General features: G+C 38.1%; 2 protein-coding genes across 2 annotated transcripts; both read left to right on the plus strand.

Annotated features, from left to right (window-relative positions):
• The first annotated feature begins 1,967 nt into the window (after window positions 1-1,967).
• LOC307172674 (complement C1s subcomponent-like) lies at window positions 1,968-26,413 on the plus strand. Its single transcript, XM_079895225.1, has 17 exons — window positions 1,968-2,104; window positions 2,478-2,676; window positions 2,843-3,023; window positions 3,141-3,263; window positions 4,274-4,464; window positions 4,555-4,702; window positions 4,903-5,024; window positions 5,344-5,419; window positions 6,508-6,633; window positions 6,726-6,809; window positions 6,908-7,653; window positions 15,864-15,934; window positions 16,137-16,338; window positions 16,481-16,661; window positions 24,946-25,071; window positions 25,366-25,449; window positions 25,549-26,413. The coding sequence occupies exons 1-17, from the start codon at window positions 2,034-2,036 to the stop codon at window positions 26,304-26,306; spliced, it is 3,489 nt and encodes a 1,162-aa protein (XP_079751351.1). The 5' UTR covers window positions 1,968-2,033; the 3' UTR covers window positions 26,307-26,413.
• On the plus strand, window positions 8,168-15,934 carry LOC307172997 (complement C1s subcomponent-like). Its single transcript, XM_079895784.1, has 6 exons — window positions 8,168-8,404; window positions 8,606-8,807; window positions 8,950-9,130; window positions 14,111-14,236; window positions 14,324-14,407; window positions 14,506-15,934. The coding sequence occupies exons 1-6, from the start codon at window positions 8,379-8,381 to the stop codon at window positions 15,255-15,257; spliced, it is 1,371 nt and encodes a 456-aa protein (XP_079751910.1). The 5' UTR covers window positions 8,168-8,378; the 3' UTR covers window positions 15,258-15,934.
• Window positions 26,414-26,729: the final 316 nt, after the last annotated feature.

Here is a 26,729-nt window from a genome sequence, read left to right on the forward strand (position 1 = left end):
ATACTGTGTGTGTGTGTGTTCTTTTCCTCATTTGGTCAGAACTGTTAGCAGTGTAGTTTCATATCATTACTGTACTCTCTAATGTGAACTGTTGGCGTCATAAAGATACACTTTATTTGAATGGTAACATGGTGTTACTTTATCTGAGGTATATCGCATAGATCAGGGGTTTTAAACTTTTTGATGCCATGGACCCCAAAATATAATCAACCCCTTTCGAAAACAATAGATTTTTATAGCTACATATTTTAATAGTCCAATTTATAGGAAACAAATATGAATGTGTAAAATAGCATCTAGACAATATTTTCATTCAAATAATGTCACGATGAAATCAAAATGGACAATTCTTGTTTTTTTGTTGTTGAAAATTTCAGTATTTATTATAAATGAATATAAAAAGAAATCTGAGAAGCTGTTTCACTTCTATATATCACAATAGGGAAGAAAAGACTATTGCAACTTCTGTTTCATGCCAACTTCAACATTGTATAATTTTTCTACCCACATTAGTGTACTGGTAGACACATAACACTATGGCTGTCAAAAGAATAAAATAATTGTGATTTATCTCATGATTTTTAACCAACCTTTTGAAAGTAGATGAATACAATGAGAAATGAAAGGGTTCCGAAATGTTATTACTTTTTTAAACAAATTTTATATCATTTTTTCATACAAACTTTTCCTCAGACTCAGACCCCCTAGCACATTATGTGCTCCCCTGGTTTTTTATTTTTTTATTTTTTATAAAGAAGAAGCCAAACTCGAGGATCTCGACAACAACAGAAGCTGGATTCATGGCTTGCACTATAGACTTCTCTCTGAAATAGTGAACTATTTTACTTCCTTGGTTTTGTTAAATAAAGCTAGTCCACTTTCTGTTTTACTTCCTTTGATTGGTATCTTATAAAGCTTGTTTAGCTCATGAAGCATTGGTCATAAGGTAATTGTTAAATATTCTGTTGCATTGAATAAAGGTCAAGTGTAACCCATAAGCACATCTTCACAATTTTAAAAGCTACCCAACCTAAAAACAAAATTATTTAAACTATTACTCCACTATATAACATTTCACATAGTACAGTAGTACACCTCTTTTAAATGACATATCAGAATTCAATTAACATGTTTAATGACAACATTTGACCTTTTTTGTGTGGTTGTTACGGTAAATGGTTGTTGGAAAAAAATACAAACAATAGAGTGCAGATAACCTCTTCTTCCTCTGTGCCCCCGTCTCTGTCTTTCCCCCATATACCTGCCTTCCTCTCTCCCTCTCTTTCTCTCCATTTCCCCTTTATGGGTCACCCTCACTTTCCTCTCTTCCTCATTTCTGACACCAGAGGGCGCACTTACACTCAGGTCGAATAGCAAGCATGGATTTCAGCATTGCACTGAAGCCCATGCATTTCTGGCTGTTTATATTAGTAAAGACATTGACTTTTACATTGAAAATAGTTCATTCATTTTTGTGAATTCAATTAACACTAAAATACTAAATGTAAAAATAAATGTTTTTTTTATTTTCTATTTTTCAATTTTTTCACAGACAATGAATGCAAATTAATAATTGGGTTAAAAAATAAATAAAAATCACTTGATTGTTCAATATACTGCTTGGCAGTATTCTTTATTCAGTATATAAAAGGTAGTGAAGATTTGCAAATAGCTAATAAGGATAATATTTAAAGGGACAAACCCTTCAGCCTGTTTACCTGGATTGATATATTGGTAAGTGTTCAAAAGTGTCCATATAGCCTAGGCTACTTTATGTGGGGGCCACTGTACATACAAATCTTATATATTTGAATAACTGAGTAACTTTTAAACTTTAAATCAATGAATAAACAATGAGGCTTGTATCTGCCCCCAACAGTGTTCTTTCTGGAACAGCCACTACATCTCGGCTACAGTTCACCTCAGTTCAGAGTGAACGCCCACTGGCAGATGTTGAGAAACACTCGTACACTCAAGTATGTTGACTGTTTTTAGGGGAAAAGGGGGCTGGGGCATGATGATGCAAACAGAGCATGAAAGTGAAAGTCCCGAAACAAGAGAGAGCGAGTTGTGTTTTAACACTTCTCATCATGATTGTTTTCTGGTATGTATTTCTCTTGTAGTCATTTTTCAGCTAACCAAATATTGCACGGACTATATATCTATGTATCCAATGATGTCATCTGTATCTGATCATTATCTGCGATCTATCTATCTATCTATCTATCTATCTATCTATCTATCTATCTATCTATCTATCTATCTATCTATCTATCTATCTATCTATCTATCTATCTATCTATCTATCTATCTATCTATCTGTCTATCTATCTATCTACCTATCTATCTATCCCTACGAGTTTGTTGTTTATGTCTATACTTGTCTTTTCTGCTTTATTAATTTATACCCTACTATTTTCTCCTTCATTCTCCATTATGAATTTGTTTTTTTTTTTTACTTTCCCCTCTTTGTCCAGTGTTATTGTCCTCCTCCTTCCCGTTTGTGGGTCAGTGTCGTTGACTGGATGGTTGCAGTCTCCTGGACACCCACGAGGGTACGACCCCGATTCCAGCCTGACTTGGAAAGAGTGTGCTCCAACCGGACACAAAATCACACTCACTCTCATACATTTGGACCTGGAAGAAAGCTTTGAGTGTGCTGACGATTCCTTGAAGGTGTGTGTGTGTGTTTGAAAGAGGTTTTTTACAAAACACATACTGTATCTGACTGTGCACACTTAGAAGTGCAGTTTTATAAAAAAATATAAATGTTCTTCAGTGTATATTTTACATAAATGATTTATATTTTGTTTCTTTGTAAGTGACAACAATTTTTGTCCAGGTATTTGTAGATAATGAGCTGCGTTTCACTCTGTGTGGACGCAAGTCCATGAAGGAGCTGCAGTCGTCTATCAACCCTTTGCTCCACTCCTCCTCTGGTGGTTGTCTCTCTGTTTCATTTCTCGCCGACTACTCAAACCCTGAGAGACACACTGGATTTCGAGGCTTTTACGCCATTCAGGGTGACTAACAGATGATGAGTAATACACTGCCTCCAGGGCAGAAAGGATATGAGATTGTGAGTCATTGAGAATGTTATCTTAGCCAATGCTTTAACATCAAATCCTGCTGACTTTTAGATGTTGATGAGTGTGAGGACCCTGATAATGAGTGCACCCAACACTGCAATAACTACATTGGAGGTTATCGCTGTTTCTGCAGACCAGGTTACATCCTTGACCTTGATAAGCACACCTGCCAAGGTAATGAATGGTTGTGGTCGATTTTAAGATTTTAAGACATTTTTAATCGAGCTGTCAATTTAAGTTTAATTTACAATTGATTATGTAAGGATTAATGTCAGTCAGCCAGTCATTATTGCAAAATAAATTATTTTTATTATCCCGTAAATTACTCTGCTACTTAGCATAAATAAATACATGGACATGAAATGTTGATTTTAATTTAAAAAATGTTTTTTTTCCTAGTTATTATTTTAGATATTATCTGAAAGCTTCCACTAAGAGAAAATAACAACATGTGCTAAACCATCAGCATATCAACAATAATAAAGGGCTGTTTACACCATACAAAAATAACTATATACGTTTTAATAATTGTTGTAATTCTCTAATAGAATTAGTAAGTAATAGTGCTTAGTCGAATGTGGTAGTTCACTATTAGCTAATCAATAACTATTTTTTCATACTTCCCAGAGAACTATTAAGAACTACTATATACAGGCTCATAAATTAACATGAATAATGCATAATGTATAATTAGTTCTTAGTGAAGATCATGGTAACGGTGATGGTGAAGATGGTAAAAAGATGTTTTCATCTCAAAATCTAATCAACAACCAATAGATAGAACCGATCCCCTACCCTACATTTCAATAAGCCAGTTCGCTCGGATATGCGTCACAACACGGCAGAAAAGACCTGTTGAGTTTCATCGTGACTTTTAACTCTGAAAGATTGAAAAAATGTATTTTCAAATCAGTGATAGGCTTCAGTGATATACAAATAAAACATATTGATTTCTAAAACCACTTTTCTAATGTCTATTCAACAATTTACTTGTCCATCATAATAGCCTAGTGTGCTAATGGTGTTAATTTTTTCAACAAATATTTATATAGGCTTTGTGATTAGTTGTGATTAATTAGTCAGCATATCATATAATTAATTTGATTCATTTCTTATTCAGTTGACAGCTTTAAGTTATACTTAATCCCTATAGTGACACGTGTTGTTTTCTTTCTGTCTGTTAGTTAGCTGTAGTGAAGATCACACAGGCTCTAGGGAAGGTGTGCTGAGGTCACCCGGCTGGCCCGAGCCGTACCCTGAAAACTCTGTGTGTTCTTACACTCTGGCTGTAGAGGAAGGTCTGCAGTTTGAGCTGACGTTCACGGGCGAGTTTGATGTGGAAGAAGAGAATGGACAGTGTATCGACTCATTAACTGTATGCAACATGTTTTATACAACATTGTCTCTTTTTCTTTGTATTTCTCCTCATTGACCTTTTTTGTCTTTCTATACCCATTCCTCTTAGATTAAACCTCTCTCTGGGGATGTTAAGACGTTTTGCGGAAGGGATCTCCCTCCGTTCTTCCTCACAAGGTCTCAAGATGTTGAGATTATCTTCAGGACAGACAATAAAGGAACAAACCGAGGATTTAGCCTCAGATACAGAGTGAAAGGTGTGGCTGTTGCCCCCCATCTTTAAAACTAATCAAGGATATACTGATTAGGATGTAGGATATGTCCATGATTGGTGGAACCACATGTAACAACCTGCTATTGAAAAACCCACCACTAATATGAATACTGATTGTTGATTGAAAACAAAAGTGCTGTGTTTATTTACATGTTGCGTTGTTGTTTATTTACTTTCTCTCAGAGATGAATTGTGTTGGACCTGTGACGCCAACTTCTAGTCTGATTTCACAGCATTCTGATTCCAAATATCCCACGGGCTCCAGGGTTAAAGTGAAGTGTGACAAAGGATATGTATTACAATCAGTAAGTATTTCAGACTGGTTTTACCTTTCCAGGTTGAAGGGCTGCAGATTAAAGGTATGGGTTTGTTGAGAATTATTTTAGAAAATGTATGTTAAAAATGAAGATGAATTAGATTTAGATGAATTATATAATTAATAGAAATTTGTAAATAAATAATTTATTTAGAAAAATATGTATAATTGAATAATTCATAAATATAATTAAAATACTTAAAATTTGGATAGTATGCTTTTGCAGTTAGATGATAGTATGTACTTTATATGGTAATTTATGAGTCAAACCTTTTTTTAATAATTGCAAGTCACTTTCTGTTTCACAGAATGTATTAGCTGAGGTTGAGTATGAATCCACATGCCAGAAGAATGGAAAGTGGAGTCCTGTTATCCCTTGTGAACGTGAGAAAATGTCTTCTCATAATGTCTTTCTTGAATTCTGAACAAGTTGTTTTTAAGATATACATGGGAAGATATCATGGGAAGACCCTCTCTTTGATACTTAGAATTAAATGGGCTGTCTTCACTACCATTTTCCCTATATAAGCTACAGTTAATGATGTGATGTGATGATGTTACGAGCTCACAAAACAGCTACAAATTTAAGTAGCTGTTTGCTAAGTAGCCATTTGAAACAGCTTTCTTGTGGTGGGCACACATTGCTGAAGCTTTTATTTCAGTATACAATATCAAAATATTGAAATAAGTTGGTTATAAATGTGTTGTCGTACTATAACAGGTTTAATAACTTTTTCTTTTTTTCTTATAACAAAAATAACTCAGAACATTTAAATATGATAAAACAAAATACACAAAACAATACACAACAAATGTTTCAAACAAATTAAAGTGGAAAAGAATTATAAATAACAATAGGTTTTATAATAAGGTCCTGTTTTCGGTCGAAGTCCACAGTAGTCGATTGTTGAGTTCACGCGCATAGGTTTAGTTACCTATGATCACGCACGTGAACTCGACAATCGATTACTGTGGACTTCGACCGAAAACAGAAAGAAAATACAGGTATGAGCGCTGGCTGAATTAACATCACTTTTATTCATATCTTTCACATCTACTGCAGTCAGATTCACCGTGTTCACTCTAAAGGAATCACTCACATGGCTGGGCACTTGTAAGGACACATCAAGGATGTTAAGAGGCTAAAAGCAGGTTTAAAACTTGCCCCATTGAAGTCAACAGGGTGCAAATTTTAAAAAGAGGATAACAAGGTGTAGGCAACACCGAATTTTGTCATTGTTCTCTGTACTGACAGCACTCTAAATTTACAAAAATTAAAATTGACCAGAGTTCTCCTTTAACTCGTTCTGCCATGCTTCTTATCCGCGTTGGGGTTGTTTATATCGTATCACTGTATATCGACAGGAAGCTCATTGTGTTTGGAGACACATCCAAAAATACTTTTTTTTGCATTGATCTGAAATTTGTTAGTGTCATTTAAAAAAAAAAACTCTTCTTGTTTTCCTCCTCAGCCGTGGATTGTGGCAACCCAGAGCTTCCTGAATTAGTGGAGCTTTCAGAAAAAGATCCTCCAACAACTTATCTGAAACAAATCCATTTCAAGTGCAAATCTCAGTATTATCAACTGGATAAAACTGGTGAGATGTGTATGGTTTATGTGAACATCATTGGTGTAATTTTTTATAAAAGTAGTTAGTTTCACATCTTTGTCTGTCTTCCCTTTTCTCAGGTAATTTTACCTGTAATGCTGATGGTAATTGGGTGTCTGAGAGTGGTCAACAATTAACAGAAGATTTGCCTAAATGTGAACCAGGTATCAGTCATCCTGAATACACCTATAAACCCAAATATACTTGGTTATCTTTCATATCTCTTTTTCATATATTTCATATCTCACTCTCTTTCTTTTAGTGTGTGGAATGAATTCAGAAGTCTCTTCTGGTGGCAGAGTCTTTGGTGGGGAGCCAGCCAAACTGGGGCAGATTCCCTGGCAGATCTTACATAGATCAAATCCCAGAGGTGGTGCGTCTCTGATCAGTGATTACTGGGCTGTAACAGCTGCTCATGTAGTGGATGGATATGAAGAAAACACCATGAATTGGTTAGGGGGAATAATTGATGCTCAGGACAAAAGCGCTGTAATTATGGAGACAGAGAAGATCATAATTCACCCCAATTATATGAGAGTTGGTAAGGGTAAAGAACCAAATAACTTTGATAATGACATCGCACTCATCAAAATGTCTGCCAGGGTGACACTTGGTCCAAACATCAGGCCAGTGTGTCTGCCAAACAAAAAGGATGAACTTGTGGCGGAGGGCACAATCTCAGGTTTTGGTAGTAGAATTGCAGACAAAATGAGTCGACATCTGCTTCATGGACTTGTTGAGATACATCCACTTGGTAAATGTGTTTCAAGAGGTTTACCTGTCACTCATAACATGTTCTGTGCTGGAGGAGTTAATATAGACAGTTGTCAAGGTGACAGTGGAGGTCCTTTGTTTTCCCCTGTTCTGGGCTATGGGTCTCCAGACAAGCCTTATCGTCTTGCAGGCATTGTATCATGGGGTCCTCCTGGATGTGGAAATAAAAGCTTCAAGGGCTACTATACTAAAGTCCAAAACTACCTGGATTGGATCAAAGAAACCATGGAAAAAAACTAACATCAGTGCACTAAAATGATATTCACTTACACCAGTTGTTATTACAATAGACATCATTTATCTACAATACACTATATCAAATCTGTTCTTACCATAAATGATTCAAATTTTATACTCCTAATAAAATAATTTTCACATGTAAAGACATTGTTTCTTTAGTAATTTTTTTTCCATGAGTAATTCAGCATGTTAAGTGCTTACAGGTTTCCTCAGTCTGTGCCATCTCCTTTTTTTCTCTTCCATGGTTTTTCATGCCTTGTACTTTAGCCTCTGTAGATTTGACTTCCTCCTCAGCCAAATTAAATAAACCTGATTTTTATTGTGAATTTTAATGTCATTGCCCACTGCGATGCATAGACAGCAAATATTTATGAATTATGATTTATTTCCTTAAAACTGCTTTATAGACAAACACTTTCTTTGTAACTGACAAGGATGGAATCATCTAATAATCTGTAAAGAAAAGATGCATGAAAATGATCTGTGTAGACTTTAACCCTTAATGTTTGAGTAAACAGGTTGAAAACACAGCAAGGTTTACGGGAAAAGTAATCGTCTCTCTCTTTTCTGCCATAGCCAAACAAGTTTACCTTTTTTGATGAATTTTAGACTCTTGTTCTCTCGTATCTGATTGTTAACCACATAAACTTTATCACAAGAAAACCTCATGTCTGCATTATCAGTGTAGTGAAACAGTTTTTGACATCTGCATATCTGTTATGGATGGAATACATATAATAATTTGGTAAGTTGTTTTTAGATTTAATTGTTAACATTTGCATGTATTACAGCATATACTGTATATTCAATTGTGTTGTTCGTTTAATAAAATCATTGGTGGACATCGACATTTCTTAGCCATCTCAGAACATCCTGTGTCTATTTACTGAATTCTCCATGACACAATTATGATCTTTTTCTGTTTTTTACTCAAACACTGATCCAGCCTGCTGTGGGCATGTGTGAATATGTGTGAATGTGAGCCGGCCATGTTTGGAGAAGTGTCTTCTCCACAGTACCCTCATCCATATCCACCAGATATCTTGGAACAGTGGGACCTGGAGGTGCCGCAGGGGTATCAGATCCAGCTAACGTTCAATCACCTGGACATTGAGCCCTCTCCAAACTGTTGCCACGATTCTCTCAAAGTAAGTGTTACGTCACTTCAAAATAATGTAAAATCTAATCACAGTAAAGATTTGTTTTAACTTTAGGCTCATTTGACAACAATCATTTGAACAACAGTAAAATACAGTTTGATGCCATTTTAAGTGATTATTTTGCATCCAGGTTGTGTCCGATAAGAAGGTTCTGTGGAAGTTTTGTGGCCAGAATTCCACAGACAGGTTTCACCCTGGTAACAAGCCCATCGTGGTGTCTGCTAACCGTCTCCAGCTCTTTTTTCTAACTGATGATTCAAACCCCAAATCACACATGGGATTTAATGCATCATACCAGGCTGTTGATGATGGTGAGTTATAATAAAGCACATCAGTGCTGTAGTTACGAATGTTACTTTTTACGCAAAATGTAATTGTACTTTGTTTATTTTTGTTCTGTGTATTTTTGTTCTGTTCAAAATTAAAATCCACATGCGAAAATGAACCCACATCAGAACTAACAGTTGCTTGTTTCCTAACACATGGTAGTGGCGTTTCATTCCTGAATTAATCAGTGTTTTTGAATAAATCATAGGCCTAATTTGCGGGTGGATGGATCTCCACTATGTTTTGCTATAGGCAACATGTTCTCACTCCCAACTCCTAACATATTTATGGAAGAAGAACAGGGCCAATAGTCTTTATATGCAACACGTAAAATTTGGCCGCATCAACACACACTTAATTAACCATTAACCACGTTAATGCTGCAATTCTTTTTACGTGTTTCTTTTGTATGCATAGACACGCACATTCTACTTAGCATAAATAAATACATGGACATAAAATATTGATTTTACCGGGTGAGGTGAGGCACTATTGAACTCCTGTATGCTCACCATGTCAGAGGGCCTCTGGATGTACTGAGGGAGAGTTGGGAGGCCACTGATAAACCAGACAAGAAAAACTTTCTCTCCTATGTGCATCTACAGAAGACAACAGCCCTTGCACGAGAAAATCTCCTGCAGACTCAAAAACGACAAAAAGAGTGTTAAGACCGAACAGCCAGATCCCGTACATTTGAGCCAGATGAGAAGGTCTTGTTGTTGTTACCAACGAGTGACCAACATCTGAGGAAGTAACGGGAACCACAACAGCTTTGTTTCGTAAGATCCGTGGAGGGAGAGGAGGAAATGGAGGAACAATACGATCAGGGCAACAGTCAGGTGAGCCTCGAGCACCTTGAAGATGGTCAAAGGCAGGAACTTCTGCAATGCATCCCAGCCCAACTCTTTATGGAGACAACTGGCAGAACAAGCGTTATCCACCATCACATCACTCTCAAAGATCCCAAACCCATACGTAAGCCTGTATACCGGGTGCCACAAAGACTTCTACCAGTTATGAAGGAAGGATTGGAGACCACGTAGAGCCTTGGTGTGATTGAACCTTCAACCAGTGAATGGAGCAATCCCATTGTCCTAGTGCCAAAGAAGGATGGCAGTCTCAGATTCTGTCTGGATTTCCGCAAGCTCAATAGTGTGAGCAAATTTGACCCGTATCCCATGCCAAGAGTGGATGAGGTAGTGGAGAGTCTTGGAAGAGCAAAGTATTTCACCACACTTGACCTCTGCAAGGGATATTGGCAGGTTCCACTAAGTTCAGAAAGTAAGGAGATGACTGCATTTAAAACACCCTTTGGACATTTTCAGTTCCTTGTCCTTCTCTTTGGGCTTCACGGAGCTCCAGCTACTTTCCAAAGGATGATGGACCAGATCCTCCGAAGGACTGAGAAGTTGTAGAAGAAGTTGTAGAAGTTGCTGCTGCATACTTAGATGACATATTAATCTATAGTCAAACTTGGCAGGAGCATCTGGGTCATCTGAAGGACATGCTACTGAGAATTAAGAATGCTGGTCTAACCATCTGCCCAGACAAATGCACCCTAGCCAGGACTGAGACACAATACCTAGGGTATGTGCTGGGTCATGGAGCAATATGTCCACAGGTGGGTAAAGTGGAGGCCATCAAGAATACGGAACGGCCAGTGACCAAGAAACAGGTCCGTTCTTTCCTTGGACTTGTGGGGTGGTACAGGCGTTTTATCCCCAACTTCTCTGAACGAGCCTTTACCCTAACTGATTTAACTAAAAAAGACAAGCCAAATAAAGTTAACTGGACTTAGGACTGTGAGAGGGCTTTCCAGGACCTAAAGGACTCCTTATGCACAGAGCCTGTTTTACAGTGTCCCGACTTTGATAAGACTTTCATTGTAAAGACCGATACTTCTGGCATTGGCGCTGTACTGCTTCAGGAAGGTCAAGGGCAGCTCCAACCGATTGCCTACATCAGCAGAAAGCTCCTTCCCTGTGAATCCAGGTATTCTACAGTTGAGAAGGAGTGTCTGGCAATTAAATGGGCATTGGTCGCTTTAAGATACTACCTGGTGGGGCGCAAATTCGTACTTGAGACTGATCACAGGGCACTGGCCTGGTTGGGCTGTATGAGAGACACAAATGCCTGTATCACCAGATGGTTTTTAGCCATCCAGCCATTTGACTTTGAAATTTTGTACAAAACTGGGTCACAAAATTGTACAGCAGATTATCTTTCTAGGACACCTCAGGTGTCTGAGGAAGGGGGTAGAAATGTCACAGGTTAACCTGGTGACTTTATAAACATGGACTTACTACATCCATTTCACTGGTACTGTACATTGCCGGCAAAATTAACACCTGTGTACACATCAGGAAGGTGTCATGGAGTTTTTGTTTTGTTTAGTTAAAATTTTGTTACTGCTGTGTTTTGTTATAGTTTTCAACTCTTTATAGTTTTTCTTATAGTTTGTCATTATGTTCCTAAAAGAACAGAATGCCAGAACACACAATAATTCATATGATAATTAACTTTATTTTTCCACAAATTTTCCACAAACCTTATTGCAGTTCACACTCTTATCCCAGTTCACACAATGTACAACCCAAACCCATAATCCAGGTTACACACTTCTTGTGGAAGCTACCATTTTGGTGTGATGTCAGAGGGGGGAGAATTTAGAAACAGTTGTTTTTGCCATTCAATTTGTTGTTAAACTTTCTCTGTTAATGGTTGTTGTATTAGATGTTTGGAAGGTTTAAGTGTTGTGTTAGGTGTTTATATTATTTAATTTGATTGTTACTAACTTTTTAGTTTGTTCCTGTGGTTGGTATGCCCGTAGGTGGGGCTTCAGCCTATAAATAGGCTTGCTGGCTGAAAGGATTTCAGTTTGCATAGGATATAATGTATGGGGATTGTGATGCTTCTGCCCACCTTAAAGGTTGAGGAGCCCAGGGCGGAAGTTGGAGGAGCTGAACACGCAGCGTCAGCAGAAGGTGGGTGAGGCATTACATCCACAAATAAAAGGAGAGAAGAGGGAAGGAATGTATATAAAATAAAATGAATATATAGATGCATCACCCATGTAGGCTGTACAGTAGGTGGCGGTAATACTCCTGTGGCCAGTAACAAGAAGAAGAAGAAGAAGAAGAAGAAGAAGAAGGATTTCAGTTCTGATTGTGGACTCAGAGAAACCATAGATAGTATAAGAAGTGGACAGAGCCATCTCGTTGGAACTCAATTGAGACAAGGGAAGCCCATTTTTAGCGATTTTTTAGGACTTCCGTTCCTGACGCGCAGACTCAAACCGACTCAAACAGAGCTTGACGACGTAGATGTGACGTGAGCAACCCGTCTGTCTTCTAGTGGCTGTGCCAAGAGAAATCTGAATCATTCCCTTCCGAAACTTGCAGAGACGGAGAGTGTGAGTAGGAGGTGTCCATGAGCTTGGAGCAGGAGAAACTTTTGCTAGGTATTCTGATTAATTATTTAGTAATTTTGCCTCCACGTCTCCCTGATTGCCCGCGAGCTTCTCCTCCTGTCCATACGGTAATCTCTCTACGACAGAGAGTCGTGTGGTTATGACGCAATCGTTAGCCTACTTTTACAAAAACTGCTTCTACGGGGCCATAACATAAGCTACAAGGTAATGGAGCATTTTATACATTGTCGTGTTTCTTTAGAAATAAATAATGGACAAATGGAGTCTTCAAACGCCTCAGATGTAAAGTTATTCGCTGTTAAAGTGACGCCAAAATGAATGGGAGTCAATGGAATGCTAACAGCAGGTGAAGTTCTGCTACAAGATGGTGGCACGCGGCCGGCTTCAACTTCCGGTCGACTTCCTTCCCGCTTGAGAGAAACCTCATGAGCAGTGTTGCGAACTTGGGCCATTTGATTTAAGCAAAATTAGTACATTGTTGCTTTTTGTACAGTTTTTATTTATTTTTGTTTTCTCCTGCACTGTAAATATTTTAGCACCTTCCAGTAAAACACTATTTTTGGACTTTGCATCAACTTTTTGAACAGCACGTCATTTCTCTTTTCCACTCCAACTGGTTGGCTTCCCTACAGAAACAATTGAACTAATGATGATGGTGACCATAGAAACAAAGGAGTGCCGGGAAACTGAACAAATGCAAACAGAAAGTCCAAAAACAAACTGACATGTAACACTTACACTATACCTATATAGTTTTAATAATTGTTGTAATTCTCTAATAGGGAAGTCCACTCCACTGCTATAACAAAACAGAGGAATATCTTTGGAATCCCTTTCAGAAAATGTTTTTTTTTCCCAGCTGATGAATGATTAAAGTGCCCCATGCAAAGTTCGGTAACAATTTTCATGTCACGATGATTGCTGAAGCTATTACGGTATACGGTATTATCAAGATATTGAAATAAGTTGGTTATAAAGGTGTTGTCATACTATAACAGGTTTAATAACTTTTTTTTTTAACAAAAAGAACTCTGAACATTTAAATACGATAAAAAAAATACACAAAACAATACACAACAAATTATTCAAACAGATTTAAATGGAAAAGAATTATAAAGAACAATAGGTAAAACTTTTATAATAAGGTCTCATTAGTTAGCATTAATTTATGCATTAACTAACATTAACAATGAGCAATAACTACATTTGTTACATATGTTATTATTCTTTATCTATCATTAGTTAAAAAAACAACAACAACTGTTCATTTTAGTTAATGTTAACATCTGCATTTATGTTGTTCCTAAAGCGCCATCTACTCTCAGAGGGTAAAAGTGCATTTTAATTCAGCGTGTCTCCTTAACTCGTTCCTCCATGCTTCTTATCCGCGTTGGGGTTGTCGTATTACTGTATATCAGCACATCTAGGCAGCTTATTATGTTTGGAGACATTAAAATTGAAAATTGACATGAAAATTGTTGGTCTCATTAAAAAAAAAACTAAAAAAAAAACCTCTTCTTGTTTTCCTCCTCAGCCGTGGATTGTGGCAACCCAGAGCTTCCTGAATTAGTGGAGCTTTCAGAAAAAGATCCTCCAACAACTTATCTGAAACAAATCAGTTTCAAGTGCAAATCTCAGTATTATCAACTGGATAAAACTGGTGAGATGTGTATGGTTTATGTGAACATCATTGTCGTAATTCTTGATAAAAGTAGTTAGTTCCACATCTTTGTTATCTTTTTCTCAGGTAATTTTACCTGTAATGCTGATGGTAATTGGGTGTCTGAGAGTGGTCAAAAATTAACAGAAGATTTGCCTAAATGTGAACCAGGTATCAGTCATCCTGAATATGATTATAACCCCAAATATGCTTGGTTATCTTTCATACCTCATTTTCATTTATTTCATATTTCACTCTCTTTCTTTTAGTGTGTGGAATGAATTCAGATGTCTCTTCTGGTGGCAGAGTCTTTGGTGGAAAGCCAGCCAGTCTGGGGCAGATTCCCTGGCAGCTCTTACATAGGTCAACTCCCAGAGGTGGTGCGTCTCTGATCAGTGATTACTGGGCTCTAACAGCTGCTCATGTAGTGGATGGATATGAGGAAAACACCATGAATTGGTTAGGAGGACTGATTGATAGTCAGGACAAAAACCCAGTCATTATGGAGACAGAGAAGATCATAATTCACCCAAATTATATGAGAGTTGGTAAGGGTAAAGAAATAAATAACTTTGATAATGACATTGCACTCATCAAAATGTCTGCCAGGGTGACACTTGGTCCAAACATCAGGCCAGTGTGTCTGCCAAACAAAAAAGATGAACTTGTGGCGGAGGGCACAATCTCAGGTTTTGGTAGTAGAATTGCAGACAAAATGAGTCGACATCTGCTTCATGGACTTGTTGAGATACATCCACTTGGTAAATGTGTTTCAAGAGGTTTACCTGTCACTCATAACATGTTCTGTGCTGGAGGAGATCATATAGACAGTTGTCAAGGTGACGCTGGAGGTCCTTTGTTTTCCCCTGTTCTGGGCTATGGGTCTCCAGACAAGCCTTATCGTCTTGCAGGCATTGTATCATGGGGTCCTCCTGGATGTGGAAATAAAAGCTTCAAGAGCTACTATACTAAAGTCCAAAACTACCTGGATTGGATCAAAGAAACCATGGAAAAAAACTAACATCAGTGCACTAAAATTATATTCACCAGCAGTTGTTATTATAATGCACATTATAAAAGTTTCTGTCTACTATATCTAATCTGCTATATATATATAAATGATTCAAGTTTTATATGCCCCAATAAAATCATTTTCACATAAAAAGCCATTCAGTTTCTTTTGTACAATGGCATTTCCATGCCTCGTACGTTTGCCTTTCAAGATTTGACTTCCTCTTCAGCCAAATTAAATAAACCTGATTTTTATTGTGACTTTTAAACTCATTGCCCAACTGCAGTGCCTAAACAGCAAATATTTATGAATTATGATTTATTTCCTTAAAACTGCTTTATAGACAAACACTTTCTTTGTAACTGCAAAGGATGGAAACATCTAATAATCTGTAAAGAAAAGATGCATGAAAATGATCTGTGTAGACTTTAACCCTTAATGTTTGAGTAAACAGGTTGAAAACACAGCAAGGTTTACGGGAAAAGTAATCGTCTCTCTCTTTTCTGCCATAGCCAAATCAAACAAGTTTAGATTTTTTGATGACTTTTAGACTCTTGTTCTCTCATATCTGATTGTTAACCACATAAACTTTATCACAAGAAAACCTCATGACTGCATTATCAGTGTAGTGAAACAGTTATTGACATCTGCATATCTGTTATGGGTGGAATACATATAATAATTTGGTAAGTTGTTATTAGATTTAATTCTTAACAGTTGCATGTATTACAACATATACTGTATATTCAATTGTGTTGTTCATTTAATAAAAATCATTGGTGGACATCGACATTTCTTAGCCATCTCAGAACATCCTGTGTCTATTTACTGAATTCTCCATGACACAATTATGATCTTTTTCTATTTTTTACTCAAACACTGATCCAGCCTGCTGTGGGCATGTGTGAATGTGTGTGAATGTGAGCCGGCCATGTTTGGAGAAGTGTCTTCTCCACAGTACCCTCAGCCGTATCCACCAGATATCTTGGAACAGTGGGACCTGGAGGTGCCGCAGGGGTATCAGATCCAGCTAACGTTCAATCACCTGGACATTGAGCCCTCTCCAGACTGTTGCCACGATTCTCTCAAAGTAAGTGTTACGTCACTTCAAAATAATGTAAAATCTAATCACAGAAAAGATTTGTTTTAACTTTAGGCTCATTTGACAACAATCATTTGAACAACAGTAAGATACAGTTTGATGCCATTTTAAGTGATTATTTTGCATCCAGGTTGTGTCCGATAAGAAGGTTCTGTGGAAGTTTTGTGGCCAGAATTCCACAGACAGGTTTCACCCTGGTAACAAGCCCATCGTGGTGACTGCTAACCGTCTCCAGCTCTTTTTTCTAACTGATGATTCAAACCCCAAATCACACATGGGATTTAATGCATCATACCAGGCTGTTGGTGATGGTGAGTTATAATAAAGCACATCAGTGCTGTAGTTACGAATGTTACTTTTTACGCAAAATGTAATTGTACTTTGTTTATTTTTGTTCTGTGTATTTTTGTTTTGTTCTGTTCAAAATTAAAATCCACATGCGAAAATGAACCCACAGCAGAACTAACAGTTGCTTGTTTCCTAACACATGGTAGTGGCATTTCATTCCTGAATTAATCAGAGTTTTTGAATAAATCGGAGGCCTAATTTGCAGGTGGATGGATCTCCACTATGTTTTGCTATAGGCAACACGTTCTCACTCCCAACTACTCACATATTTATGGAAGAAGAACAGGGCCAATAGTCTGTATATGCAACACGTGAAATTTGGCCGCGTCAACGCACTGTTTGTCCACGTAAATGCTGCAATTCTTTTTACGTGTTTCTTTTTGTATGCATAGACACGCACATTCTACTTAGCATAAATAAATACATGGACATAAAATATTGATTTTAATTTAAAAAATGTTTTATATGTTTTCCTAGTTATTATTTTAGATATTCTTAAAGCTTCCACTAAGAAAAAATAATAAAATGTGCTAAACAATCAGCATATCAACAAGAATAAAGGGCTGTTTACACCATACTGTTATGGTTGGTGGTGCTGAGAAATACTCATGACGAGGAAGAATTTTGGAAGGAAGACTTTAATCATCAAACACATTGGAATAAGGAAAAACACAGGAGAAACTCTGGAGAACATACACAACTAAACATCAACGAGAACCGACGAAGACTGAGGGAGAACACAGGTAATATATACAGGTGGCAAACAAAGATAACTAATGAGATTATTAACGACACACAGCTGAAACAATTGAATTAATGATGATGGTGACCATGGAAACTGGAGGCGGCATGGCGGGAACTGAACAAATGCAAACAGAAAGAAGTCCAAAAACAAACTGACATGTAACATTACCCCAAAATAGGGTACGATAGGGTAAGATAGGAAGATGGACTGCAGCTGGTAGTACCTACAGGAAGGAGGTATTAGAACTTGGGCATTCTATTCCCTGGGCAGGTCACTTGGCTTTTATGAAGACATTAATGTGAATTGCCAAAAGATTTTACTGGCCAAAGATGTACAGGGAGGTTAATGAGTTCTGTAAATCTTGTCCAGAATGCCAGCTCACTACTGGCCGTACTCCTACCTACGCACCCCTTATACCACTTCCTGTAGTTGAAACTCCTTCTAGGTGAATAGGAGTGGACATAGTTGGGCCTGTGGAGAAGAGTTGAACATTTCAACCAGACCTTGAAAACTATGCTGAGGAAGTATGTTTCTGACAGTGGCAAGGACTAGGACAAGTGACTTCCATTCCTCCTGTTTGCAGATAGGGAGGTGCCTCAGGCATCTACAGAGCTCTCGCCAATTGAACTCCTGTATGCTCACCATGTCAGAGGGCCCCTGGATGTACTGAGGTAGAGTTGGGAGGCCACTGATAAATCAGACAAGAAAAACATTCTCTCCTATGTGCATCTGCAGAAGACAACAGCCCTTGCAAGAGAAAATCTCCTGCAGACTCAAAAACGACAAAAAGAGTGTTAAGACCGAACAGCCAGATCCCGTACATTTCAGCCAGATGAGAAGGTCTTGTTGTTGTTACCAACATCTGAGGAAGTAACAGGACCCACTACAGCTTTGTTCATAAGATCCGTGGAGGTAGAGGAGGAAATGGAGGAACAATACCTGCCTGGTGATCAGGGCAACAGTCAGGTGAGCCTCGAGCACCTTGAAGATGGTCAAAGGCAGGAACTTCTGCAATGCATCCCAGCCCAACTCTTTATGGAGACACCAGACAGAACAAGCGTTATCCACCATCACATCACTCTCAAAGATCCCAAAACCCATCCGTCAGCCTGTATACTGGGTGCCACAAAGACTTCTAACAGTTATGAAGGAAGGATTGGAGACCACGCTGAGCCTTGGTGTGATTAAACCTTCAACCAGTGAATGGAGCAATCCCATTGTCCTAGTGCCTAAGAAGGATGGCAGTCTCAGATTCTGTCTGGATTTCCGCAAGCTCAATAGTGTGAGCAAATTTGACCCGTATCCCATGCCAAGAGTCGATGAGGTAGTGGAAAGTCTTGAAAGAGCAAAGTATTTCACCACACTTGACCTCTGCAAGGGATATTGGCAGGTTCCACTAAGTTCGGAGAGTAAGGAGATGATATTTGCATTTAAAACACCCTTTGGACATTTTCAGTTCCTTGTCCTTCCCTTTGGGCTTCACGGAGCTCCAGCTACTTCACAAAGGATGATGGACCAGATTCTCCGAAGGACTGAGAAGTTGAAGAAGAAGTTGTAGAAATTGCTGCTGCATACTTAGATGATATATTAATCTAGTCAAACTTGGCAGGAGCATCTGGGTCATCTGAAGGACATGCTACTGAGAATTAAGAATGCTGGTCTAACCATCTGCCCAGACAAATGCACCCTAGCCAGGACTGAGACACAATACCTAGGGTATGTGCTGGGTCATGGAGTAATATGCCCACAGGTGGGTAAAGTGGAGGCCATCAAGAATACGGAACAGCCAGTGACCAAGAAACAGGTCCGTACTTTCCTTGGACTTGTGGGGTGGTACAGGCGTTTTATCCCCAACTTCTCTGAACGAGCCTTTACCCTAACTGATTTAACTAAAAAAGACAAGCCAAATAAAGTTAACTGGACTTAGGACTGTGAGAGGGCTTTCCAGAATCTAAAGGACTCCTTATGCACAGAGCCTGTTTTACAGTGTCCAGACTTTGAAAAGACTTTAACTGTACAGACCGATACTTCTGGCATTGGGGCTGTACTGCTTCAGGAAGGTCAAGGGCAGCTCCAACCGATTGCCTACATCAGCAGAAAGCTCCTTCCCTGTGAATCCAGGTATTCTACAGCTGAGAAGGAGTGTATGGCAATTAAATGGGCAATGGACGCTTTAAGGCCCCGTCCACACTACTCAGTCCCTCCAGTTTTTCGCGATTCCGCGATCGCTGAATACAACGCAAAATCAACAAATTGTCGCATTTTTTTGCGATCCTGCATAATTCCTAATTTAACCGCAAAAATAATCACAAAAATGAAAAAGACCTCACAAAACATTAAATTATAATCACCCAATTGAAATATCTCTAGTTTAATTAAAGTTTCAATGCATTTTACGTGGATACAGATGTTGCGCACGCAACGTTATGTCTGTGAGCGGTCTGTCAGAAACATGGCGAAAGAACATTTGTCTCACCTGCTCTCTCACATAAGCGCCAAGGAGCGGGCTAAGCAATATTCTGATATATTGCACGAGAGTGGGGGTAAATTGTTTTGTTTTGACCGAGTGACTGCCTGACTGCAGTGTGTGTGTGTGTGCGTGCGTGTGCGTGTGTGTGACTGACTGCGTGTCACCGCCTGTCAGCGTAAATTCTCTTTATAGCACTTGAACAAATACACATAGCAACAATTACTTCAAAATATTAATCTTGGCGAGTATTTATGTAAAACTATCAGTAATAACTGATTGGGACGTTTGTCATTACTGTAGTAGGTCTTAAAGTGACAGTAACCTAATTTACCTGCTGTTGTCAGTGTTGTTAATGTTAATCAAGCAACAACAATAGCTACAGCACAATTTTTAAAAAAACGTAAATTATCCACTGTTTGTAACTGTATCCTTGTATTTATTTGTCCTGTTTTGTTTCTTTTTGTTATTTGTTCCTTTGTTCTTATTTCATTACTGAGTGTTTACTTGATTATTTAAATCATTTCTTGGATGTTCCTGGTTGTGCCCATAGGTTGTTTTAAAAGTTAATTTGATGAGAATTTGATTAGACCAAAATAAACAAGCTTTATGCATTTTGTTTGTGATTTGTGTCATGTATGACTATTGTGCATCTGACATAATACTTTTATGGTAAATGTGATGTCCTAATTATAAAATATAAAAATCGCAAATTTTTTCACAAATTTCTGGAAATTACCACCACAAAATCAGTCATTTTGATCGCAAAAATCACACAAAAAAATCGTGAAATCCTGGAGGGACTGACTACTGCGTTTTAGTTTAGAAACGGAGAATTAAAACGAATACGATCTCTGTCCACACCAGCGTTTTAGCTGCATATTAGAATTGATCTCCGTCCACATTAAAATGACTGAAAACGCGGATCACGTGACCATTCACCAACACTGGGCATGCGCGTGCCGTTGTAAACACAACTTAATTGATAAAATTATCCCACCATGCGCTGGCTCTTCCCGGGTTAACCCAAAACCGACACTCCATGTACGGTTGATACCGCCGCTGCACACGGGAATTGTCACAGATCACTCGAATAATAGCTTGCCTCCGGCGCATGTAGGCAGTTATAGCATTGTAAAATGCAGAATTTACTTGCACAACAGCTGCTAGCAAAGATATACGCCATGACTGTTGACACCCAATCATAGAGCCGAGCGTGAGCCTTTACTACGTCATCGTTTCTAAAGTCCTCCGTTTTGACCCGTCCAGACTAAAACGCCCTCCGGAGATTCAAAACGAAAAACGGGTCGGCAGCGTTTCTAAACTTCTCTGTTTTGGGTCTCCGTTTTTGCCGTTTTAGTGTGGACGGGAGGTGCAAACGTAGCAAAAGGTCTCCATTTTTGAACGAAAACGCAGTAGTGTGGACGGGGCCTAAGACTACCTGGTGGGGTGCAAATTAGTACTCTACACAAATGCCTGTATCACCAGATGGTTTTTAGCCATCCAGCCATTTGACTTTGAAATTTTGTACAAAACTGGGTCACAAAATTGTACAGCAGATTATCTCTCTAGGACACCTCAGGTGTCTGAGGAAGGGGGTAGAAATGTCACAGGTTAACCTGGTGACTCAATAAACCTGGACTTACAAACATACATCCATTTCACTGGTACTGTACATTGCTGGCAAAATTAGTATTAAAAATAGATAACATTTTGTTACTGCTGTGTTTTGTTATTGTTTTCAACTCTTTATAGTTTTTCTAATAGTTTGTCATTATTTTCCTAAAATAACAGAATGCCAGAACACACAATAATTCATATGAAAATTAACTTTATTTTTCCACAGATTTTTCACAAACCTTATTGCAGTTAAACTTCCTGGTTCACACTCTGTACAACCAAACCCATAATCCAGGTTACACACTTCCTGTGGAAGCTACCATTATGGTGTGATGTCAGAGGGGGGGGGGGGGGGGGGGAATTTAGAAACAGTTGTTTTTGCCATTCAATTTGTTGTTAAACTTTCTTTGTTAATGGTTGTTGCATTAGATGTTTGGAAGGTTTAAGTGTTGGGTGTTTATATTATTTAATTTGATTGTTACAAACTTTTTAGTTTGTTCCTGTGGTTGGTATGCCCTGTAGGTGGGGCTTCAGCCTATAAATAGGCTTGCTGGCTGAAAGGATTTCTGTTAGCATAGTATATAATGTATGGGGATTGGCGGAAGTTGGAGGAGCTGAACACGCAGCGTCAGCAGAAGGTGGGTGAGGCATTACATCCACAAATAAAAGGAGAGAAGAGGGAAAGAATGTATATAAAATAAAATGAATATACAGATGCATCACCCATGTAGGCTGTACAGTAGGTGGCGGTAATACTCCTGTGGCCAGTAACAAGAAGAAGAAGAAGAAGAAGAAGAAGGATTTCAGTTCTGATTGTGGACTCAGAGAAACCTCATGAGCAGTGTTGCGAACTTGGGCCATTTGATTTAATCAAAATTAGCACATTGTTGCTGTTTTGTTTTCTTTTTGTACAGTTTTTATTTCTTTTTGTTTTCTCCTGCACTGTAAATATTTTAGCACCTTCCAATAAAACACCATTTTTGGACCGGGAAACTGAACAAATGCAAACAGAAAGTCCAAAAACAAACTGACATGTAACACATACACTATACCTATATAGTTTTAATAACTGTTGTAATTCTCTAAACAGAGGAATATCTTTGGAATCCCTTTCAGAAAATGTTTTTTTCCCAGCTGATGAATGATTAATGCAAAGTTCGGTAACACTTTAGAATTCTGTTCTGTCATTAATGAATCTACACATGAACAAATGAATAATGCAATATTAACACTCTATTTGCCATTTGAAACCACTTTCATATGGTGGTTAGGTTACACCAACAGTACAATGGCCAAAAAATTGTTTGGCAGCTCTAGGCATGTGGCGGTATAACATTTTCATGTCACGATAATTGCTGAAGCTATTACGGTATACGGTATTATCAAGATATTGAAATAAGTTGGTTATAAAGGTCTTATCATACTTTAACCCTCTATGGCATGACTTTTTGTTTTTTGGGAAAAAAAATCTTTCACCCCATTTTTTGGAAGCTTGGGGGTCCTTGATAACATATCCATCATAAAATGTGCCCCCCCTCCACCCCTGAACCAGATATGGGTTTGTTGCCTCAGGGCAACACTATGCTAGCCTGACTACGTCAGACTTCCTACTTCCGCTCAATTTCATTTCGCTTCTGTAGTCAGTCTGAGATAGCAGCGTATCTTTCAGTTTTCCACCGGCCTGAAAACAGCCGGGCCAATCAACGAACAGAGGGCGGGCTGAGAGCCGTGACGTAGATGCTGATTGTACCGTGGATGCGTAGATTTTTACTTCACATAATCTGCAAAAGTCGTTCACAGCCATGTTCACTCCGGTATTTCGCTCGATGATTTTGTTTTCGCATCATACATGTGTTTACAGTGGAAGTTAGATGCTGCTGAGCATGCGCATAACACACGCCATAACCAAACGTTATGTGATTGGCTTACGGGTAACCAATGATTTTAAACTTCAGACAAGCGCCCCCCCGCGCGAGAGAAAACACTTCTCTGTTATGCCATTCCAGACTCTGTCTACGAAGCAAAGTGAAGTAGCAGAGTCTGGTATTACCAGGCTAACACTATGCTACGAGGGTACTAAAACTCAAAGTTTTCTACATAAGTGGAATAGGGAAAACAAGCAATATGTGCATTAGAAAATGATTTATTTTGACAAACATCAATCACAAATGGTTTCAACCTCACAAACATCAAATAATCAACAAAAACAACTATTACTACTAATTACAACTAACACCCCCCATATGTATGTGTATGTGTAGTGTTTGGTGTAAATGTTCATATGAATATGAACATTTATACATAAAGTGTTATGGGGGGTGTTAGTTGTAATTTGTAGTAATAGTTGTTTTTGTTGATTATTTGATGTTTGAGATAGGTTGAAACCATTTGTGATTGATGTTTGTCAAAATAAATCATTTTCTAATGCACATATTGCTTGTTTTCCCTATTCCACCTTTGTAGAAAACCTTGTGAGTTTTAGTACCCTCATAGCACAGTGTTGCCCTGAGGCAACGAACAAAAAAACAGTTTTAGTATATAAATAAAAACAAAATAAATCTTTAAACAATCAAACATACTTCTTTACATACTGATGCACATGCATATATTTTTTAATAAAACAATATTTTAACTTAAACATGTTAAAAAGTGATATTTATCTTACTAATTGGTGGCACTCTGTAGCATGTGGTTTTGCTTCATTAAAGCACAGCTCCACCCCCCCCAAAAAAGGTCATACCCACTTCAGCCCCTCATTTCATTGAACAGACATGTCAGGTGATATTATATATAAAAAAATATATTTATAAAAAAATTAAAGGGGCGGTGTGAAGTCCAAAAATGTGGTTTGTTGCCTGAGGGCAACACCATGCCATAGAGGGATAATAGGTTTAATAACTTTTTTCTTTTAACAAAAAGAACTCTGAACATTTAAATACGATAAAACAAAATACACAACAAATTATTCAAACAGATTTAAGTGGAAAAGAATTATAAAGAACAATAGGTAAAACTTTTATAATAAGGTCTCATTAGTTAGCATTCATTTATGCATTAACTAACATTAACAATGAGCAATAACTACATTTGTTACAGATGTTATATTCTTTTATCTGTCATTAGTTTAAAAAAACAACAACTGTTAATTTTAGTTAATGTTAACATCTGCATTTATGTTGTTCCTAAAGCGCCATCTACTCTCAGAGGGTAAAAGTGCATTTTAATTCAGCGTGTCTCCTTAACTCGTTCCTCAATGCTTCTTATCCGCGTTGAGGTTGTCGTATTACTGTATATCAGCACATCTAGGCAGCTTATTATGTTTGGAGACATCCCAAAAATTTTTTTTTTTTGCATTAAGCTGAAAATTGTTAGTCTCAATTAAAAAAAAAATAACTCTTCTTGTTTTCCTCCTCAGCCGTGGATTGTGGCAATCCAGAGCTTCCTGAATTAGTGGAGCTTTCAGAAAAAGATCCTCCAACAACTTATCTGAAACAAATCAGTTTCAAGTGCAAATCTCAGCATTATCAACTGGATAAAACTGGTGAGATGTGTATGGTTTAAGTCAGGGTTCACCAATCTCGGTCCTGGAGGGCCGCTGTCCTGCAGAGTTTAGCTCCAACCCCAATTAAACACACCTGAACCAGCTAATCAAGGTCTCATTAGGCATGCTAGAAACTTTCAAACAGGTGTGTTGGAGCTGGTTGGAGCTAAACTCTGCAGGACAGCGGCCCTCCAGGACCGAGATTGGTGAACCCTGGTTTAAGTGAACATCATTGTCGTAATTCTTGATAAAAGTAGTTAGTTCCACATCTTTGTCTGTCTTCCCTTTTCTCAGGTAATTTTACCTGTAATGCTGATGGTAATTGGGTGTCTGAGAGTGGTCAACAATTAACAGAAGATTTGCCTAAATGTGAACCAGGTACACAATCATCCTGAATATGATTATAACCCCAAATATGCTTGGTTATCTTTCATATCTCATTTTCATTTATTTCATATTTCTCTCTCTTTCTTTTAGTGTGTGGAATGAATTCAGAAGCCTCTTCTGGTGGCAGAGTCTTTGGTGGGAAGCCAGCCAGACTGGGGCAGATTCCCTGGCAGCTCTTACATAAGACATATACCAGAGGTGGTGCGTCTCTGATCAGTGATTACTGGGCTCTAACAGCTGCTCATGTGGTAGATGGATATGAAAATTACAACATGATTTGGCTTGGAGGAATAATTAGTACTGAGGACAAAAACCCAGTCACTATGGAGGCCGAGAAGATCATAATTCACCCCAATTATCATAGGGTTGGTCGGGGTGAATTTCCACCAAACTTTGACAATGACATTGCTCTGATCAAAATGTCTGCCCAGGTGCCACTCGGTCCAAACCTCAGGCCAGTGTGTCTGCCAAACAAAACGCATGAACTTGTACTGGAGGGCACGATGGGTACTATATCGGGTTTTGGAGGGTTTGAGCGAGGCTTAATAAGTAAAACTTTACGTTATGGGCATGTTCAGGAATATGATAAGTGTAAAGCAGATCTGCCTGTCACTGATAACATGTTCTGTGCTGGAGACGATGTTAAAAGTGTTGACAGTTGTAAAGGTGACGGTGGGGGTCCTCTGTTTTTCCCCATGTTGGGCTATGGATCTAAAGAGCAGCCCTATGAAGTGAGGGGCATTGTATCATGGGGTCCTGAAAGATGTGGTAATAAGGTCTCTAAAGGTTTCTACACTAAAGTGCAGAACTACCTGGACTGGATAAAAGAAACAATGGCAAATAATTAGCATCTACTGTGCAAGTCGAGACAATATCAGTGTTTAGTGTTAACCTGAGATCAGGTTATATGTGCATAACAGTCAAGAAGATTTAGAATGAACTGGTTTTATAATATAAAATAAATAAATAAATAAATAAATAAATAAATAAATAAATAAATAAATAAATAAATAAATAAAAACCTGTTTTCTATTTCAGCAGGCAATAAGTTAATTAAATAAAATTGGTGCCTATATTCTGTCTTCTCCAATTTGTTGAAATGTTTCAAAATGAACTAGCAAAGGTGATTGTCTCCCTCTGCTCGGTAAAAATAAAGTAGCATTGTTAACACCTTACAATTTACTATTACAATTTACATTAATGTATGCTTAACTAATGCATAATGTTAATGTATGACTCATGAAGAACTAAACCATTAATGATTACTGTAC

This window comes from Squalius cephalus (genome assembly GCF_949319135.1).
Source record: "Squalius cephalus genome assembly, chromosome: 15".
NCBI classification, from domain to species: Eukaryota; Metazoa; Chordata; class Actinopteri; order Cypriniformes; family Leuciscidae; genus Squalius; species Squalius cephalus.

Excerpts from the sequence above, each read along its gene's own strand:
- LOC307172674 (XM_079895225.1), top strand. The coding sequence starts at position 2,034 with ATGAAAGTGAAAGTCCCGAAACAAGAGAGAGCGAGTTGTGTTTTAACA. Across the intron at positions 4,465-4,554 it reads AGTGTATCGACTCATTAACT|ATTAAACCTCTCTCTGGGGA; the intron begins GTATGCAACATG and ends CATTCCTCTTAG. Across the intron at positions 7,654-15,863 it reads TCAAAGAAACCATGGAAAAA|CATTATCAGTGTAGTGAAAC; the intron begins AACTAACATCAG and ends ACCTCATGACTG.
- LOC307172997 (XM_079895784.1), top strand. The coding sequence starts at position 8,379 with ATGGATGGAATACATATAATAATTTG. Across the intron at positions 8,405-8,605 it reads GGAATACATATAATAATTTG|CCTGCTGTGGGCATGTGTGA; the intron begins GTAAGTTGTTTT and ends ACACTGATCCAG. Across the intron at positions 14,408-14,505 it reads TTTGCCTAAATGTGAACCAG|TGTGTGGAATGAATTCAGAT; the intron begins GTATCAGTCATC and ends TCTTTCTTTTAG.